General features: G+C 53.1%; 1 protein-coding gene across 1 annotated transcript in view; it reads right to left on the reverse strand.

Annotated features, from left to right (window-relative positions):
* Positions 1-18,055, reverse strand: part of ARHGEF10 (Rho guanine nucleotide exchange factor 10) — a 61,995-nt gene extending 43,940 nt beyond the window's left edge. Inside the window, exons 1-4 of the mRNA XM_070364348.1 lie at positions 17,961-18,055; positions 5,811-5,960; positions 1,914-2,159; positions 1,102-1,342 (exon numbers count right to left, since the gene is read on the reverse strand). Coding sequence (XP_070220449.1) covers positions 1,102-1,342; positions 1,914-2,159; positions 5,811-5,847 — 524 coding nt within the window. The 5' untranslated portion in view covers positions 5,848-5,960; positions 17,961-18,055. The remainder of the gene's footprint in view (positions 1-1,101; positions 1,343-1,913; positions 2,160-5,810; positions 5,961-17,960) is intronic.
* Positions 18,056-20,929: the final 2,874 nt, after the last annotated feature.

Here is a 20,929-nt window from a genome sequence, read left to right on the forward strand (position 1 = left end):
CCAGGCCTGCTCCTGCCGTCAGGACGTTTAGCCCGGGGCGGTCCTCACGCGTGTCCTGACACGGAACAAAGAAACAGAGCCGGTGAGAGCGGGACAGCTCAGCAGAGACGCCGGCACCGGCCCATCCTGGACAGAACCCGCTGCACTCGAACCCAGACGTGTGACCGGGCGGGCGCCGGGGGAGACGCAGCCGCTGCCCGAGGGCCTCAGCCGGGACAGCGGGGTGCTGCCCCCATAGAACCCCACAGCCTGAAGGTTCACGGACAACGGCCTGAAGCCTGGACATCCAAGGTCAAGGTGCCAGCGTCTGCTCAGGCCCCTTCCGTCTCACAGACCGCCTTCCCGCCATGTCCTCCCATGAGGAGAGCTGGGGGCTCAGCGGGCTGTGTCATCGGGCGCTAAACCTACGCGCAGGGCTGCACCCTCAGAACCTCGTCACCTCCTGACACCATCACCTTGGGGGCCAGGTCTCAACATGCAACTCTGAGGCAGACACACAGTCTCCTTTTAAACCTGAAAACCCAAGCTCTGCACAACCAGCTGAGGCTGAAGCAACACAGCCAGGGCGGGTCTGTAGAGATGATTGACACCGGCTTCATGAGCCACATCCTCGAAGCTACCTGCCAGCTCCTTCCCGCTAAGCAGAGGTGCCGCTGTGCCTCTGACAGCCTCACAGACCTGGGACCCGTGGGGACCCGGGCCCCCGATGGCCCTGTCACAGGCGCGGGCTCAGTCTCCCTGCACCTGCCCACCATGCCGCCGCTTCTCAAGGAGCCTCCTGATTCTCCTGGACACCAACCTGCACTCCCGGATCCCTCCCCCCAGCCATGAACTGGGGCTCCAGCTGGACAGTCTGATGGCAGAGAGCCTGTCACCCATGAAGGGATGACACGAGGGCACAGAGACACATGACGTGGACAGTGCCGCCCACAGGCACAAGGCGTGGGGGCATCTGGGGAAGGAGGCCAGGTGTGGGGACAGAGCCCAGGCTGCTCCACGACACTGCAGACAACACTCCGAGCCTCTCCTTGACCGGTCCCCACTGAGCAGCCGGGCACAGTCTCAGGGGCCCCTACCTTCGGGTCAGTGGGTGGGGCGGGCAGCACGGGGCTGGTGTAGGCTGGCAGCAGCAGTGGCAGGCTGGAGGGCACGGCATAACCGCAGGGCACTGGCACCAAGTACCCACTGGGCACGTGCAGGCCCCCACCCTCCCCCTCGGCATCCGGGTCTGGGGGTGGCGGCTGGTCTTCCTGGAGGGGCGTGATGTCAATGACGGAGTAGGGGTTGACTCTTGACGGGACCCCGGGTTTCAGTGGTTCCACTCCAGGTCCTTTTTCACATCCTGAGGATGAAAGGAGACTGTGGCAGACACGCCCGGCTGTGCAAGACTTGGCTGACACGCCCTGCTGGCCCGGGAGACCCCAGGCCTGGGAGCACGGTGCTTTGGGGCATCCGAGGGGTGAGCGTGACCTTGGGAACCAGGGGCACACAGCCTGGCTGAGCCCAGGGCAGCTCCTCCACTGAGACGAGTAGGTTAGAAGCTGCCAGAAGTGGGGCATCATTAACCACATGGAGAGCTGGTGAAGGTACCAACCAGACCATTGGACCGAATAAAAGTGACCAACTCCACCTCCAAACTTTAAAACACAAATTAAACTTGTACATTTCATATCAAATAGAATTATTTTGAAATAACGTTTCATGTAAGATAGTGACAGACTATGATGAGGCCATTTTTATTAGGAAAAAACATACCTGTTTCTTCCAGAACATAAACAGAAAAAAACATGGACAAGATTGAAAACCACAGAAAACAGAACAAAGAAGAGAAATCTTGGCCAAACTTGAATCAAGTCATTTCTGTCCACAGTACATCACAGACATATGATAGATTTTGGGCTCCTGGACCCTACCTTCCCCTGGACGGTCTAACCCGCAGGTGGGCTGGCTGGTCCCTGGGTGGTGGCCGGAGGATGCACAGGGTCCCGCGGTGGCGGCAGTGGCAGTGGTGGCAGGAGCGTCTGCCCCAGCGTCCCCTGCCTCGGCAGAGCCCGGAGCCTGCCTGTCGGCCTCTGGAGCTTCGTCTCCGCTGTCCAGATCGAGCTGTTCCCCCTCCTCCTCCTCCTCGTTGTTATTAGTGTCATACTTGACTTCATTCTCTGAAGTTGAAGGTCACGCAAATCACACTGTTAGTGTTTATTACCAGGAGAACGACTTCCTCTCTCCTGAACACACGACAGGCAGTCAGCCAGCAGTGGGCACCCAGGTGGGCACCAGAGGTGTGATAGCGCCCCGCCCCCTCCAGGCCCCCACCTTTCTACTGGGAAAAGTCGGTGCCACGAGGCTTGAGGCATACATCTGTGTTTCCTCTTGGAAGGAACCTCAACTCACAGGCTGGGAAGAAAAAGCAGGAGAGACAGAAAGGAAGAGAAAAAGCCCTTGCTACGTTTTACACTCTGGTCTTAGAACCGCACGAGTAAAAATCAACTTGGAGTAACACTAAATAAGCCACCAGGCAAGGATCAAGTTCACTTCAGCGGTTCCTATGCAATCAGTGCAATGACTTCACCTGTTCTGTGCATTCTGGCAGCTGCGCATACCATCTTCAGGGTAAAGCTGTGAGTTACCTGTGTCAGCTGGGTTATGCTCTTTTGGAGGGAAAGAGAGGAGATGCAAAGATTTGCTGATACAAGAGTTTTTACATGACTCTTACAAACAATAAGATCCCTCACGCAGACTTTAAAAGGAAAAAAAAAAATCAGCTGAATCTAAAGGACCAGAACACTCACTGTATCTGCTGTAATCTCAGATCACTAGAAGACCTCTAAAAATTTTTAAGAAAAAAGAAAAAATAGTATATGCTGGAATTAAAATGTGAAATGGCATTAAAACCATCTGTGTCTACCTGAGTTTTCTATACATTAAGTATAAAAATACTAAATAAATTGTACTTAAAAATACGTTGTTCTAGAAAGAAATGAGTGACGGTGGTCCCGGGAGACCCTGTGTCTCAGGTCCCACAGATCATGTTTTGTTCTGACCCCTCCCAGGTTATCTTAGCGCCCATGTAGTTCAATAAATTATAAAACTCTTCTCTTTGTAACAGTTTTCATCAATTTGATTTTAGGTGTGCTTCACCTAATTCTCCAAGTCCAGCGGCTGCATGGTGTAACCCCAAAGGAGAAGGCTGACGAAAGGCCAGCCCATGGTTCTGACTCGCGCTGTCGTGAACCTCCACACTGCCCAGCATGACCCGTGACATCGCTAAGTTGAAACATCGCTTTTGTCAGGGTATTTAATTGGCATTATGTCCCTGTCACATTCATTTGGCAAGTGTGGATTTAAGGAAATGATGACAACTATACTTGGAAAATGTTCTGGAAAATTTTATTTTTCTCTTGAAGAGACTTCTTGCTCTAAGATGTGTTCACCAGTTTATTTCAGTGAATAAACTGAATACTTAATGATTTAGCAAAAAAAAAAAAGGCAAGGAGGCAGGCAGGCAGCTGCAGAGAGAGATGGGAAGGAGAACTCTGTCAGGCCCAGCCTATCCCAGCTGCCCACAGCTCCTGGCAGACGAGGACCGAATGAATGCCGCAGTCAGCCCACACAGTGACGGAGGCCTGGAGTCGGGAGTGCTGGCTGGCAGGGAGGAAGCCAGGTAGGCTGTCCATCCTCTGAGGAGATAACCCCAGCACCGCTGACCCATTAATGGTTTTTAAAGACTTGTTACAAATTAACACATTAAGAGAAAAGACTAAAAGAATACTCATTTTTAAGGCCAGAGATCAAAGCTATATATATTGTTCCTGGGTTCTCAGACCACAGCTGATTAAATCTGCAAGCTTAACCCAACATATGATGTTTCTCCTGTTTCAGATGAAGGCTATTTGTTTTTAATTCCTTTTACTGTTATGAAGAAGAGCTTTAAGAAGGACCAGGCTGCAAACAGACCAACCAACAAGGGGCTATTCATAGCGGGCCCCCCGCCACCTCCAGGCTCTGCGTGTCACAGCTAGGAGCAGGTCCCTGGGGGCAGTAGGGTCTGCAGAACAAAGCCCCCCCTCTGAAGGCCAGGCCCCTCCCCCGCTGGATGCTGCCCGCTGTCCTTGCCTCTGCGTGAGCTCACTGCACATCACCAGGCAGTGGACGAGGACTGTCCTGAATCAGCATGGATATGGTGCCACCGATGACTTCCTTTCCCTGCCAGGACTCACTTTTTTTTGTTACTAATTACAGAAAGGTTTTGGTTTCTGGTGGCTTATTGTTGCTGTTCAGTCCCTAAGTTGTGTCCAACTCTGTGTGACCCCATGGACTGCAGCATGCCAGGCTTCCCTATCCTTTACTATCTCCTGGGGTTTGCTCAAATTCATGTCCCCTGAGTCAGTGATGCCATCCAACCATCTCATCCTCTGTCGGCCCCTTCTTCTCCTGCCTTCTATCTTTCCCAGCATCAGGGTTTTTTCTATTAAGTCAGCTCTTCGCATCAGCTGGCCAGAGTACTGGAGCTTCAGGTTCAGCATCAGTCCTTCCAATGCGTATTCAGGGTTGATCTCTGTTAGGATGGACTGGTTTGATCTTGCTGTCCAAGGGACTCTCAAAGTCTTCTGCAGCACCACAGTTCAGAAGCATTTACAATCATTAAATGTTGAGATCTGCATCCTGAGACCCCCTGGACCACCTTGTAATGGTGTTTGCATCTGGGACTTGCATCTTCTAACTTGATTCTCTGAGCGCCTCTAGGGGCCCCACCTCTAAGAGTTTTAGGAATGTTACCTCCTGAGGTCAGGGCTACTCCAGTTCTGTCATCCCAAGGAGGAGGCAAACTGATGCCAGGAGAGATGCACACATGTTCTCAGTCATCAGCCCGTGTGTCCTGAGGATGACGTTCAAACCCAAGCAGCTGTTTGGGAAACCCTCAAAGCCACACACTTCTCTGCCGCACCACTTCTTCCCAAATCCTGCTGCATCCAGACGATTTGACTTGGTGCCTAGGAAGCTTCTAGAAAAGGCCCAGGTCCCTGATGGCAGGCTGGACATGGATGGAGCTTTCCCACCTGAACACATAAGGACACTACGTACAGAACGCTATGCCGCCACTGGAAACGACAGCTGTGAGAGCCTCGGACTGACATGGAAAATAATAAAGTCTTAAGAATAATGTAAAAATGTACAGTCAACGGTTTTAACAATGGATATTCAACAGTTACTATCATGTAGAAAAGAAATACGAATGAAAAGACAGAAACCTGATCAAAATACAGGTGTCGTAGTGGTGAGGGAAGCACGACCTCGATGATTTTTTAGCTCCCTCTTCACATTCAAGGGAATTTTTAGGAGGACAATTTCACTTTCATAACGGGGCAAATCATAGCTAAAGTATCGCTGAATCATTCAGAAGGGGACTTCCCTGGTGGCCCAGTGGCTCAGACTCCACGCTGCCCATGCAGGACGTGGAGGTCTGATCCCCGGTCAGGGAACTAGACCCCGCATGCCATGCGGCACAGCCAGTCTATTAGCCCCATTGCTAACTGTTACAGATGTTAATTACCCAGAAAGTCATGTAAGGATTAGAGTACTATCATGTTAAATGTGGCACCAACATGCTTCAACCCTGGTCTTAGCCCTAGTGGCCAGCCAGGAAACAGCCACCAGCCGCGGGAGATGGTGTGGGTTAGCAGCCTGCACACCTGGCGCCCTATGTCTGCACGACCTTCCAGGCTCCCCAGGAACCCCCAAGGTGGACCATGCCTGGAAGAGAGCCCACACGTGCCCACCCACCTGCCCGCCGCCCACGCGCAGCCCGTTACCTTCTCGGGCGGGAGCTGGCGGGCCCGGCTGATCCATGCTGCCACGGCCACCGTGCTCTGGGCTTTGGGGCGTGCAGGGCCGCAGGAGGAGGCTCGGCTGTCAGGGCCGGGCGGCGGTGGCCCTGGTGCCACTGGGTGCCCACGGACAGCCTGAGGGGAGGAAAAAGTGGGTGTTCATTGGTGGCTGCAGTGAGGACCGTAACCTCCCGGGAATAACACTCAGGGCAAAGCGAGGCGGAGAAGAGACTCCCGGTGTCTTGACGGCACCTGGAACCGCACGCACGAGGCACTGGCTGGATCCCTCCCTGCTCGGGATGCCAAGTCCCTGCTGAACCTCACACGTGTGCTGAGGGGGAAATGGACGCGAAAGCCCAAGCATTTTTCTTCTTCCTTCAACTAAATCTTTACCAGTTTGGGGTGAAGGGTTAGTTTCTGAGGACTGAGGAGGAGGCTAGCCGTTTTCTCAAGCCCTTTGGAGCGAGCGCGTCGGTGAACCCGCAGGCCTGGGCTGGATCCCAGGTCCTGCTTCATCCTTTCTATTTCCTGCCTTCCTATTTCCTCACAAGTGGTTTGAGATGCGTGCCACACCAGGCAGGCCACGGGAGGTCTGGTCCCACGCTCCCAAGGAGGCATCCTGTGAACCAAGGACACTGTTTACGGCGTTGATACCCCCAGACACCTGCCTGGGCTCCACCAGAACCATTATGGGAAGATAAACTTAACAGACGTGACTTCCTGGTTCTCGGGTCCCAGATGAGTGCCAGGGAAGGCCCCCACAGACGCCACACAACACTTAGAGACACCCTCTGGAAGAGGGACCGACTACGGTCTCCAAACCATCATGACAACATGCGCAGACCACAAGGGTCAGGGGGCTCGAGGCCTGGGGGAGCTGGGACAGTAGCGGACAACCTGAGCCTTTCACCCTCACCAGCAGACACCGGCTTCCGACAGTGAATGCAACACCACTGCTTCCATATAAAGTCAGCAGACCCTCAGCCCACACCTGCCATGTCCTGCTCTGCAAAGTCACAGCAGGGAAGCACACATCACAGAGGTGTGTGCACACATACATACACATGTGCTCACACATGCGAAGGTGTGCACATACATACTCGTGTGATTGCACACGTACGCACAGGTATGTGCAAACATACATACAGGAGTGTTTGCATGCATGCACACACAGATGTGTGCCTACGTACATAGACGTGCTCACATACGGGCACAGAGGTGTGTGCACATACATATATGTGTGCTCACACACGTGCGCAGAGGTGTGTGGAAACATTACATACATGTGTGCTCGCACATGTGCACACACAGATGTACACACATACATATACGTGTGCTTACTGCATGCACACAGAGGTGTGTGCACACATCACATACACGTGTGCTCGCACGTGTGCACAGAGGTGTGTGTGTACACGCATACACATGTGCTCACACATGCACAGAGGTGTGTGCACATACATATATGTGTGATTGCACACATGCCCAAAGAGGTGTGCACATTATATATTCGTGTGCTCGCACATGTGCACACAGAGGTGTGTGCATACACACACACATGCACATGGAGGCCCAGGAAGCTACAAGGAGGAAACAGGAGGAAGGCCAGGAGGACTTGCAGTCAGGAGAACACAGAAGGGGGTGACATCAGCTGATATATCATTTCCCAAGAGGAAATTCAAAAATGCCTGGGAGGAATCGAGGAAAGAAGAACCTGATGTTCTCAGGGCTCCTGGGGCGATAGGCGCTGCTGTCTTCACACCCTCACCACAGTCAGGGGTGGAGACACTGCCTCCCTCTCCCAGTGCAAAGCAGCCGAGTCCAGAGCAATCTGAGGACCCGCGCAGGCCCTGGGGCTGGCATCAGGGCAGAGCAGCGCCCGCACACCACTCTGTGGGACCCTAGCCCCGTCGTCCATCGAGCAGACACCACTGGCCCACGGCCGGGCTAATTCAGAGAAGCCCACGCACAGGCGCACCAGATCTCAGGGTTTTCCGAGTGTTACAGATTCCTTGGGTTTCTCTATTGCGTCGTTTACTCATCTTAAACCACACTGTACAAATCTCATTAATGCTATTTGTCCTACTTAAAATGCATAATACAGAGTCTAAGTGATTTCCACTGCTAACACGGGACAAGACAAAAGAACACGCCAGTGTCTGTCTTGCTCTGGAGCCTGATCCTACAGAACAACCACCGTTCACCTGCTGAGCTCCCAGGACACTGAGATGCACCACGCAGCCATCCTAGTCTTCCAACTGTGGATGAGAGGACGCCCGGGGCTTGTCCCCGGGGCACAGCTGGCACTGGGACCAGCCCCGGCACCCTGGCGTGTATGGAATTCAGAAGATCACGACACTCCAAAACCAGCATTGGCGGGAAAACCACCTTCCTGAGAAGGAGACTGTTCAGGAAGCTCACGCACACAGGACCTGCCTCTGGGTTTGGGGGCCTGGGTGCCCGTGTCCATGCTCTGCTCCGTGCAGGCATCACCCTGGGAAGCTCACTCCCCGACGCTGGGCGGACGAGCCGGGTCTCCTCCCACCTTCTCTGGCCTCCCGCAGCCTCGGGCCGGCGCCTGCTGCCTCCTGGCTGCCCACTGGGTTTGCAGACAGTGCTTTCGGGGACAGCGTGGAGCCCGCTTGGCCCACGACTGACCCAGGGACAGCAGACAAGCCTGGCCTTCTCACAAGCCCCCCCACCCCCGGCGGACGAGCAGCAGGAGGTAACACCGGTCTGGGCTGCCGGGCCCTGGGAATTATCACTGTCCTTCTCCAGTTTAGGGCTGTGGTTTCCAACAAAAGCCAGCACGTGTGATGGAAGCGGCCGCCTGGAAAGCCAGGCAGGGCACGGGGTGGGCCCACAGAGCGGCCAGGACTCCGCCTCAGAGCCTGGGCAGCTACAGAAGTGCCACCGTCACTAGCTTTTTTTTTGTCACAGTTTCATGGAAATAGCCCGAGTCTTTGCTCCAGCGAGGTTTCCAGCAGCTGAGCCATCTCTGCAGATCTGCAGGGAGAGCGCCATGGATGCCCCAAGGGTCTGGGACCTGCTGCCTTTCCAGCGGGTATTTCCCCCGGGGGCTCGGGGTCCAGAGGGTGAGGAAGGGGGTGCAGTCGCCACCAACGTCATCCCTGCAGGAGAAACAGCATGAGTACCTGGGATGCGGGAGCATATCTGGGGAGACCCTGTTCAGGGCTCCCCTCTGGCCCAGGGCCCCAGCATCGTCACTGTGAACCAAGATAAAGGGACGCCCATCAGCGGCCGTGGGGCTGGGGGCCGACGGCACTCACCCCCTGGTGTTGGTGCCGCCCAGTCACACGAGGTGGGGCACAGATTATAGGCCGAGCCTGTGCCCAACCCACCCAGCTCGGGCTCCCAGAGTCCAGCCACCACAGACTGTGCTGAAGACTGTTGGGGACCCAGGGTGCCCCACAAGGACTGGACATATGCCATGAGTGGGAGCCAACACACCTCAAACCCGGGGACAGGGCCTGGGGATGCTTGGATGCGGAACCCTGATGGGCTCACGGCCGCCAGGCCCGTCTCTGTCTAAAACCACAAACTTCCGAGCGAGCTCACGGGAGAAAGGCTCTATCTACCTCCACACGGAGATCCAGGAGAGGAGTGAAAAGCTCACATATCTTGTTGGGAAGGCTCCATGAACTTAACTCTAAGTTAAGTCAAAAACACAACAAGCCTTTTCACTGAATGTTTTCGTAGATTTTTAAGTAAATGTGATGCTCACAGAAACAAGAATGAAGGAAGGAAGGAGAGTGGAGAGAGGAAGGGGAAAGAAGAAAAAGCAGCTCTCCCAATAAGCCAGGCCAGGAACGCAGCTGCCGGGGGATGTCTACTTGGTGACCATTGAACCTGACCACAGAGGGCACGGGGTGCCGAGCACCCTCAGGGCCCCACTGTGGTGTGTCCTGGGTCGCCTGTTTCTCTGCTCACATCAGACTGAGGCCACTTCCATGAGGCCTGAGTCCGCTCCCCACCAAAAAAAAGAAAAAAGAGTGAATAGAAGCAATTTATTCCATGCAGCAAAGACTGTGAGACAGCAGCTAATCGGCAAATGTTCACTGTCTTTTCCAAATGGTGCTTCGCCCTGGGGATCAACCCCTGAGAACTCCTGGGAGGAGCGCTCACGGGGAACCATAGCCCACACCCTGCTGGCCACACCCGAGCCTCCTGGCTCTGCTGCCTTGGCCTCAAATCCTTACAAACCAACTTCCTCGTGCACACTTCCAGGTGCGAATCCCCTCACCTTGCAGACTGAGCTCCCATCCTCCCTCCCTGCTGTGGTGTCTCTGTGTCCCTCCATGTCTCTCCCTCTGTGTGTCTGTCCTGTATGTCGGTATCTCTGGCCCTGTCTCTGTGTCTCTGGCCCTGTCTCTACGTCTCTGTGTCTCCCTGTGTCTCTCCATGTCTCTCCCTCTCTGTCTGTCCTTGTATCTCGGTGTCTCTGGCCCCATCTCTGTGTCTCCCTGTGTCTCTGTGTCTCCCTGTGTCTCTGTGTCTCCCTGTGTCTCTGTATCTCCCTGTGTCTCTGTGTCTCCCTGTGTCTCTGTATCTCCCTGTGTCTCTGTGTCTCCCTGTGTCTCTGTGTCTCCCTGTGTCTCTGTATCTCTCCATATCTCTCCCTCTCTGTGTCTGTCCTTGTACCTCTCGGTCTTTGGCCCCGTCTCTATGTCTCTGTGTCTCCCCCTCCCCCTTCCTGCCTGCTCTCTGATCTGCCAGCAGGAAGGGACACACCCCTTCCTTGGGAAGCCCATCCTGGGCGGGTCTGGTGACAGGATTCAATCCCAGGGAACCAGACGGGGAGGCAGGGACAGGAGAGGTGGACACTGTGGGGCTGGGGACACAGCTGGAGGAGCAGGGGACAGATGGCTGGGGGGACACAGGTGTGGCCAAAAGTCAGGAAATAGAGCCCCACTGCCGCCCCGGCCTCCACAGCAGCGCTGACCCCATCCCCATGTCTGCCCAGCCCCTCAGGGTGCAGGCTCCAGGACAGAGCTCTGCCACTCCTGTTGACCTGGAGGGGGGGCGGTGACAGCTCTACCCACGGTATGCCCCCTCCCCGGGGAGTCACCTGGACCTCCCCAGACGCGGTCCCTATAGGCCCCAGGCCGTGACACGCGGGACCACAGGAACCAACCTGTGGAGCTCTGGCTGCCGCCCACGCCATCATCCGCAGGCTTACAGGCGTGGAAACGCATTGACTACTCATCAGGGCCTCCGAACAAGGATCGGAGCCCAGAGCCATAGCTGACGCGTGGACTGCTTTCAGACACACCGAGGGCGGGGCGGCCCTGGGTGATGCTCCTCGCCCCTCCTGGTCCAGCTCTCCTCCCCTCAAACCCCTAAACCAGCAACCTGCACGAGACTGGACACGGAGTGCCCCCCAGACCCAGCGGGCCCTGCCCCACACTGGTGCCGAGCCAGAGTCGAGTCAGGAGGACCGCCACCCTGCCGCCCCACCGAGGGCCAGGGGCCCAGACTTGCAGCCCAAATGCCCCCTCTATGGGCTCCTGAAGCCCTCCTGCCTCCAGACACAAACACGGGTGTCCATGGTCACGCAATCCAGCCCGAGAGCCTCCTCTCAGAACCATCTAGACACACAACCCCTTCCTTTCAGAACTCACCAAGGACAAAGTTAATTCTGCCTTTACTTGGCCACGTCTCTGAGAAATCTTTTCACAAAGCCAGTGTTACAGTCATCAAACAGGAGAAAGTCACCCCTGCGAAGGGGGCAGCGCCGACAGGGGGTGACACCCCGGGCCCTGTCACTGGCTGGAGCTGGCCGTCCATCTGTCCAGGCCTCCCTGTCACCTCCCCCGCACACGGCCCAACCGAGGACAGGCCCCGAGCACACCTGCCAGGGGCAGTTCAGCACTTGTGCAAGGACCAAGAGCCCCGCGGCCCAGGAGGAGGGGAGCAGGGAGGAGGGGAGCAGGGAGGAGGGGAGCAGGGAGGAGGGGAGGGGCCAGAGACGCACCCCACCCGCCCCTCCTCCTGGGACCCACACGCCCAGCAGTTTCTTGCATAAAGTAAATTCCAGCTCTCAAAAATCACCCTGACAGACACGGCATCCCGCCTTGGGACGGAAGGAATTTGGGGAAACCCTGGGCTGACATCCAAGCCCCTGCCTTCTTTGCACGGGCACCTGCTGCCCGCCTGGGGGACCCATCTGAGGGGTCACGCTGCAGCAGGAGTGCCCCCTTATTTACGGGAAATGCAAGTAACTCCTCCCGCAGAGCAGGAAGGGCGCCGCGTGCACGTGTGATTACATCAGGCAGATGCAGGCGAAGCCGCTGTCCCCCCAGACTGGAGCCTTCCATCACGTGTCGGCGCAGCGGCCCGCCCAGTGTAGGGCAGCCTGGCCCCACCTGGTCCCTCCCTACGGACACCCACCCACCCGACAACGGCTCGGACCACCCTGCAGACCGAGGGGGCACCGGGGGAAGCACCTTGCTGTGAAGCCCAGGATGCCCTCGACCGCCTGGCCTCCCCGGGGTCCCCACCCCAACCCACACACGGGGGAGATGGGCGCCAGGGTCCCCTGCCCTCCTGTTGGCCCAGACGGGCTACAGGGACACACACCCTGGAAACAATCTCTCCCCCTCGACTACCTGCGATTCACGTCCTAAACACTCCTGCCGTCTGGCAAACGCTGCACCTTTCATTCCTTCCTATTAAGTCACTGCGAGCAGCGCGTGTCTAAACGCTTTTCCAGAACAGAGGCCAGCGGCAGGCCCAGCAGGTTCCCTCCAGGCCCCAATCAGTTCTGGACCTGAAGCGGGACTCTGTCCTCCGCAGACCCCTGGGAGGTCTAAAATCGGCCTGGGTCTGATTTTAGTTCCAACAGAAAAGTGACCAAGGCCATGTCCCCCAGGACAAGAACTCTGACACCAGGCTTGGCCTCCGCACTGTCTGGCAGAAGGGCCCGCAGGCTGAGTCCCCAGCCATGCAAGCAACATCCGACTCAGCTTCTCTGACGGACGGAATCAGGGCTGCCCACTGGCCACTGCCCAGTCCAGGGCTTGAGAACAAAGCGTGCATTGATGTCTTATCAGTTTCACAGCGAGCAGGCTGCCGGGGCCAGGGGCCAAGGCCACGTCCCCCAGGGGGAGCTGACGGTCGCACCAGCCCAAGCTCCAGGCCCACACTTGGCCCTCCCGGCATCTCCCAGCCAGGCTCAGACCTGCACACGCAGGGAGTGAAAAGACACGCCGAATTCCTTCCATCAGAGCTCAGCGCTCCTTGCCCAGAAGCGGACTCTGGCTCCTGACTTGGAATCACATCTAACTCTGGAAATCCTGGGCTGTTTCTACACTGGCCCACACAGGCGTCCCATCCCCACCGCTAGGCAAATCCCTGCACTTCCAAGCCCTTGCATGCCACTGCTGAAGCAAGGCAGAGCACCCGCCCAACCCCTGTGCCAGAGACCCCGACATCCTCCTGGGTCCAAGGCCTCCTGGGCTTCCCCGGTGGCTCAGTGGGTGAACAACCCACCTGCAATGCAGGAGACACAGGTTCGATCTCTTGATCAGGAAGATCCTCCGGAGGAGAGCATGGCAACCACTCCAGTATTCTTGCCTGAAGAATCCCATGGACAGAGGAGCCTGGTGGGCTACAGTCCACGGGGTCGCAAACAGCTGGACACAACCTTGCAACTGAACAATAACACCCACCAAGGCCTTCCAGGCCTCTGCGGAGACCCTTTCAGCTCAACAGTCTCAAGCTCCTTCAAGTCAGTCACCACTCCATCTTCTCTTCAGAGAAAGAACGTGAATAACAGAATAAAACATTGAGTGTGCATGGCTGCTGCTGCTGCTGCTAAGTCGCTTCAGTAGTGTCCGACTCTGTGCGACCCCATAGACGGCAGCCCACCAGGCTCCTTTGTCCATGGGATTCTCCAGGCAAGAACATTGGAGTGGGTTGCCATTTCCTCCTCCGATGCATGACAGTGAAAAGTCAAAGTGAAGTCCCGGTCGTGTGAGACTCTTAGCGACCCCACGGACTGCAGCCTACCAGGCTCCTCCGTCCATGGGATTTTCCAGGCAAGAGTACTGGAGTGGGATGCCATTGCCTTCTCCAAGTGTGCATGGTACACTTCTATTAAAACTCTTCAGCCTATCCTGTATGGTCAGATCCTGTTCTCCACACCGATGAGAAATGACTCAAGTTCAAAGTTCACATCTGTTTGACTTTGAAGGCTGAATGTCCACAGTGCCTTCTTTTAAAAAAAAAAAAATGACGTCCACTTGCCAGGCTCTGGTTCCCCGCAAACTGCCAGCTTCCAGGCCAAGAATTAAGAGCAAAGCCTCAGTCCAGGAAGCAAAGCCCCCACCCTCAGGACCCGGAACTCCTCGCGCATGGAGAAGTCCTTGTCTTCGCGTAGTTATCATTGTGTGGACTGTTTGGGCACCCTTACCTATTCCTTTCGTTTCTTCATAAAATGCCCAGTTCGGGAACCCAGGCAACTACTGAGTCAGGTCTGGGAGCCTCACTTGGGCCACCAGGCCAGCGGCCCCCTGGGAAAGGCTGGCTCAGCCGTCCTCCTGGGAGCACTGAGGCCTCCCCCCGCCCCCACGGGCCTTGTCCCCGCTCCCTTTCACAAGGGCACAGGGAGGCTGCAGCAACCTCTGATGTCACATTTACTTTAAAAAGCAATTTCTAGTATCAGAAAGTGGCTCCTGGAAGAGAAACACTTTAAACCTAAAACAAAAAACTCCAAAAAATCTTTTTAAAAATCTTTTGAACATTGCTTAAGGGAACCATAAAACATCAACAACCCACAGAAAGCACTCTGTACTAGCAGGTACCCATTACTTTCCCGACATGAAGAAGAACAGGAAATGAAAGAACAACAGCAGTGCCCGTGACTGGTCATTTTTATAATCAAAGTTTTGAAAAGGCACACACAGAAACAAAGATGTAAAGAAGCAAAAGCCGACCTCAAGGCCTGCTTCTCTGAAGTCTGAGTTCGGAAGGAGTCCCAGTGAGGGGTGTGTGCTGGGTGGAGCTGGTGGTGGGTCAGGGGTCCCGTGCCAGCTCCCCTGGGCCTTACTCCCACAGCCATCATGGTCAGAGAGGGCCCGAGCCCCCACTGCTGGCCCCAGCCCACACCCCCAGACCCGGTGCCCCTCTGTACTGCTAAGCCCCAGAACTTCCCAAACTACACTTCCAGAAGGCTTAACTGGGGAGCAGTAATCCTGCTCCATAAATGTTTAATGCCTGTGATCCGCTTCTGTCTCGTTTCACTCCACTCCCTTTCTACCCGGGCAAACTATGAGTAATGTGTGAAATAAACACCAACATGCTATGAGTATCTCAAGATCTGGATTTTCATTGCAGCCTTTCTATCATGCCTCGTGCAATAAGAATACCATATTATTCAATGTGGGTCTTTAATTTATAGTGACACAGCCATACTCACGGCATTTTCATTTTGCTCTCATGCAGAACATTCTTGGTTTAAAATGCATTTTCACAACTTGCCTTCCAGCAATTTCCTAAGTCAGTAAACTGAGGTTCTACAGGGGACGTGACTCTTCCAGGGTCGGGTGAGCAGTTCCAGAACTCAGCCCAGGGTCTGAATGCCACCAGAACACCTCAATCTCCAAGAATCTCCAAAGAGAAGTTTCTAACCTTCTAACCACACCAGAAAAACTTCAGAGAACATCAAAATTTCAAGAAAACAAATTCAATAAAACAAAGTCAAGCTTGAACGTAACAAATTTAAAAAAACTATTTTTAATAACTCTGGATTTTACCTCATCCCTGTCTATAGCTGCTTTGATAATACCTGGCCTGAGAGAGAGAGAGAGAGACTAATTATTTCAGGAAACCATGGGAGTCTACACCTGACTATGAACAGTCATGCAGCCACCTAACTGCAGATGATGTTGTTGTTGTAACAATAACAACAGTCACTAAGTCATGCCCAACTCTTTGCAACCCCATGGATTGTAGCACGCCAGGCTTCCCTGTCCTTCACCATCTCCTGGAGTTGGCTCAAATTCATGTCCATTGAGTTGGTGATGCCATCCAACCATCTCATCTTCTGTCATCCCCTTCTCCTCCTGCCTTCAATCTTTCCCAGCATCAGGGTCTTTTCCAATGAGTCAGTTCTTCACATCAAGTGGCCAAAGGATTGGACCTTCAGCTTCAGCATCAGCCCTTCCAATGAATATTTAGGACTGATTTCCTTTAGGATTGACTGGTTTGTTCTCCTTGCTGTCCAAGGGACTCTCAAGAGTCTTCTCCAATACCACAGTTCAAAAGCATCAATTCTTCAACGCTCAGCCTTCTTTATGGTCTGACTGTTACATCCATACACAACTGCTGGAAAACTACAGTTTTGACTATACAGAGCTTTGTCGGCAAAGTAATGTCTCTACTTTTTAATATGCTGTCTAGGTTGGTCATAGCTTTTCTACCAAGGAGCAAGTGTCTTAATTTCATGGCTGCAGCTGCCATCTGCAGTGATTTTGGAGCCCCCCAAAAATAAAGTCTGTCACTGTTTCCATTGTTTCCCCATCTATTTGCCATGAAGTAATGGGACCAGATGCCATGATCTTACTTTTCTGATTGTTGAGTTTTAAGTCAGCTTTTTCACTCTCCTCTTTCAACTCTCATCAAGAGGCTCTTTAGTTCCTCTTGCTTTCTGCCATAAGGATGGTGCTATCTGCATATCTGAGATTGATATTTCAATAACTGAAATATTGACTGCAGATGGAGTCACTTAACCAAACCATACCCCAGGGCCAGTCAAGTAAATACGGTGAGAGCTTATGGGATACATTATAACAATATATTAATATTACACAGAGTATATCTCATCTTTCCTTTATTATAAAAGTTATTTCCTTGAAAACATGTTCAAAATATGTATTTTAAGCGATGAACAGTAAAAATGTTATTCCTTGCAATGTTCTACCTGGAGGGATATTAAGTAACTCTTGCATAAGATCCAGGACATTGGCAGCTACTTTATTTTGACTTTGTGGCTCAACCAAAGAAAAGCTAAAAATCCACTGCACTTTGAGTTCATGAGAATTTTCACCTCCAGTAATTGAAATGTAAATATTACATTGCACCAAGTATGTCTGCTGCTTTCTCAGAATGTTCACATCCTGTTAAGGGCTGAAACATTTACTCAGATTTCTACCTTCAAACTGAGGGTCTTCCAGAGGGGAAGTGTTGCCAGGTAGGGATAAGAAGTCACCTGTCCCGGCTGGCAGCGCACCTGTTTATCTCCCAGCCATGGAAGACGGGAGGGAGGGTTTCTAAAGTAGCAATTACCTTCACCCTAAAGTGGGCCAAGGAGAAGGAAATGGCAACCCACTCCAGTATTCTTGCCTGGAGAATCCCAGGGACAGAGAAGCCTGGTGGGCTGCTGTCCATAGGGTTGCACAGAGTCGGACACAACTGAAGCAACTTAGCATGCATGCATGCATTGGAGAAGGAAATGGCAACCCATTCCAGTATTCTTGCCTGGAGAATCCCAGGGACAGAGGAGCCTGGTGGGCTGCCGTCTATAGGGTCGCACAGAGTCAGACACGACTGAAGCGACTCAGCAGCAGCAGCACCAAAGTGGGCCAAGGGCTTTTGCCTTTATAGGAAAATACAAACGACTATTTCCGACCTAAACACCCCAACTGGCCACTCCTCAGGGTACTTCACTGGGCCCTGGTTCATCCAGACCCCAGGCCGGGCCCGGATGCCTCCTGCACCTCCTGACGGCCGGTGGGTCTCGATCCGTTGCCGTTATCCCAGGACTCGCGATAAGTGGGGCGCTTCCAGGGCCTCAGCTCCGCCACCTGCACTGTCCACGCCCGGGGCTGCGTGTGCCCCGAGCGGCCCTCGCACCGTCCCCCAAAATCTGGGGTGGGCGGGCAGCCCGGACTGCAAGGTGCGGTGGGATCGGCCAGTTCGACGGACCTGGGCAGAAGGGAAGCTTCCCAAGGAAAAAAGGAAACTCCGAAGCTCCGCGATAGGTCGGCTCGCGGGCGGCGCCCTTCAAGGACCCCAACCACACCCCTGCCCGCTCTCATCCTGCAGGACCCCAGCGGCCCCCCGCCCCGCCCGCACTCAAGCCACGGGACCCCGTCCTCCCTGACCCGCACTCACCCTGCAGCCGGGACGGGACCCCCGCCCGCCGTCCCTCCGCCGACCCCTCTCCTAGCCCCGAGTCAGCCGCCCCTGGATGCGCCCCGGCCCCGCCCACAGGGAGGTAGGCCCGCCCGTGCGCCGTGATTGGCCTAATTTCGAAGCTCCGGGACTCCATTGGCTGCCGCGCCTGCCCGTTCCTCGGCCGTGCCCCGCCCCCGCGCCCGCGCATTCCTGCGGAGCCACGTGGCCGCGCGCCCCCTCCTTCTGCCCAACGCCCGGCTCGGCTGCGCACGCGTGGGATCGCGGCGCCGGGCGGGCAGGCTTCCCGGACCCCCCGGAACCCCCGGACCCCCGTCTCTCCCCGCAGAGCCCTCGGGCTGGGCACACGTTGGGAGGGTCCCCGGCCTATCTCTCCCCCAGCTCCCCAACCCCCTCCCCGTCCCCAAAGCGTCCACCCCTTCCCTTTGCTGGCTGGCCCTGCCTGCAGGGGCGTTCCTGGCTCCTCTAGAGGTCAGCTGCCTCAGACCCGCCAAGCCTTGGGGGTTTGGAAAAGCAAAGATTTCTCACATTTCCGAGGCAGTTTTTAAAGCTTGCCTTTTACTGAAAAGTTCTCATATTCACCTTCACTTTGCCAGTGAACATGGGTTAGAATTCACTATCCTGTAAGAGCCAAAAAGTAATGACTTAAAAGGCAGAGGTTAACCCTGCGGTGTCACCCTTTGAATGGACAATGCTAACCGGGACTAAGGGAAACTGTTAGCCACTCAGTAGTGTCAAACTCTTTGCGACCCCGTGGGCTGTAGCCCCCCAGGTTCCACTGTCCGTGGGATTTCCCAAGCAACAATACTGGAGTGGATAGCCATTCCCTTCTCCAGGGGGATCTTCCCGACCCATGGACCGAACCCCCGTCTCTTGCTTTGCAGGCAGAATCTTCGGGGTCTGAGCCTAAAAAGCATCCTTCTACTATGATCTCATTTGAGGTGAAAATCCGCATATATGCTTGGTTCCTCACAAAAGCACCTTGAGATGAAGAAGAATTCCCTAATGTGTTGTTGAAATTATTTGCAAGGAGCATTTCTTCGTTTTATAATTTTAAAAAGGAAGCATATTATTATAGCATATGCTGTAATTTCTGCTATAGGACAAAATGCCAGAGAAGAATACAAACCAAAATGACAGCTTTAGAATGTTGCCTGTTACCTGGTCAACACGGTAAATAGTGAGTCACACCCTAGGCTCCTGTCCAAATCTCTCAATCATAGAAGTAATTTAATTCAGAATTTTAGAACTTCCAGGCATCATAAAGATCTAGGGTGCCATCCACTAAGGTTTGTAGAAGGGAGACGATAATATAGTTAAATGTCACAAAGCTAATTTAAACATCAAATGACTCTAAAGCCACCATGCTCTGTAAAAGTTCTTTCCCTGCAAATTGTAGCTCATGTAACTCACAGCTACCATATAAAGAATACAATGACTGGGGGAAAATAATAGTAGATAAGATATTATTTTGGGGTCTCCCAGGTGGCACTAGTGGTAAAGAATCCACCTGCCAAAGCAGGAGATATAAGAGATGTGGTTTCAATCCCTGGGTCTCAAAGATCCCTAGAGGAAGGCATGGCCACCCACTTCAGTATTCTTGCCTGGAGAATCCTATGGACAGAGGAGCCTGGTGGGGTTCATCCACAGAGTCTCAAAGAGTCGGACATGACTGAAACAACTTAGCACAGACACACACACACACACACACACACACACAAGGTAATATTTTAGCAATCTGTGTTATTAGAGATTGCTAATTTTATGGGAAAAGATTGAGCTGTTTTAGAGAACCCTGGAAAGATACTAGAGCCTGAGTCAATTGAAAAATATACTTCCTCTCAGTGACTTTAATGCTGGAAAAATTATTTTGGGTCTCTTTTCCTAGGACTCTTTGAATAGCTTATTCAAAGATCTCTTACCCAATTTTCATAGTAACCATGGTAGACAGAGATAGAAAGCCCAAGTGAATTAGCTCTAGTTCACCACCGAACAAGAAGATCCTGATACATGTTTTCTGATCTAGTGGAGCAGAAATAAGAAGGAAATCATACTGTGCATGGATGAAACAAGGGATGTGGGATCCTATTTCGGTCTGTAACACTAATAAAATCCTGTATGAATTACACAAGTCTCTGAACTTCCGTCTCATCCTCTAGAAAATGTGATTAATAGTGTCTACATCATAGATAAGAAACTTGAAAGGGAGAACTACACAGAGAACACTGTGATGTCCGGAAAGAGTAGATGCTCACTAAATCATAATTTTCAGGAATAGGAAAACATATTGAACCAGTGTTTCTGTGATGTATGTCAGAGAGTGTTTTGCCTATGTTCTCCTCTAGGAGTTTTATAGTTTCTGGTCTTATGTTGAGATCTTTAATCCATTTTGAGTTTATTTTTGTATATGGTGTTAGAAAGTGTTCTAGTTTCATTCTTTTACAAGTGGTTGACCAGATTTCCCAGCACCACTTGTTAAAGAGATTGTCTTTAATCCACTGTATATTCTTGCCTCCTTTGTCAAAGATAAGGTGTCCATATGTGCGTGGATTTATCTCTGGGCTTTCTATTTTGTTCCATTGATCTATATTTCTGTCTTTGTGCCAGTACCATACTGTCTTGATAACTGTGGCTTTGTAGTAGAGCCTGAAGTCAGGTAGGTTGATTCCTCCAGTTCCATTTTTTCTTTCTCAAGATCGCTTTGGCTATTCGAGGTTTTTGTATTTCCATACGAATTGTGAAATTATTTGTTCTAGCTCTGTGAAGAATACTGTTGGTAGCTTGATAGGGATTGCATTGAATCTATAAATTGCTTTGGGTAGTATACTCATTTTCACTATATTGATTCTTCCAATCCATGAACATGGTATATTTCTCCATCTATTAGTGTCCTCTTTGATTTCTTTCACCAGTGTTTTATAGTTTTCTATATATAGGTCTTTAGTTTC

The sequence above is a fragment of the Bos mutus genome, chromosome 27, assembly GCF_027580195.1.
Source record: "Bos mutus isolate GX-2022 chromosome 27, NWIPB_WYAK_1.1, whole genome shotgun sequence".
Lineage (NCBI taxonomy): Eukaryota > Metazoa > Chordata > Mammalia > Artiodactyla > Bovidae > Bos > Bos mutus.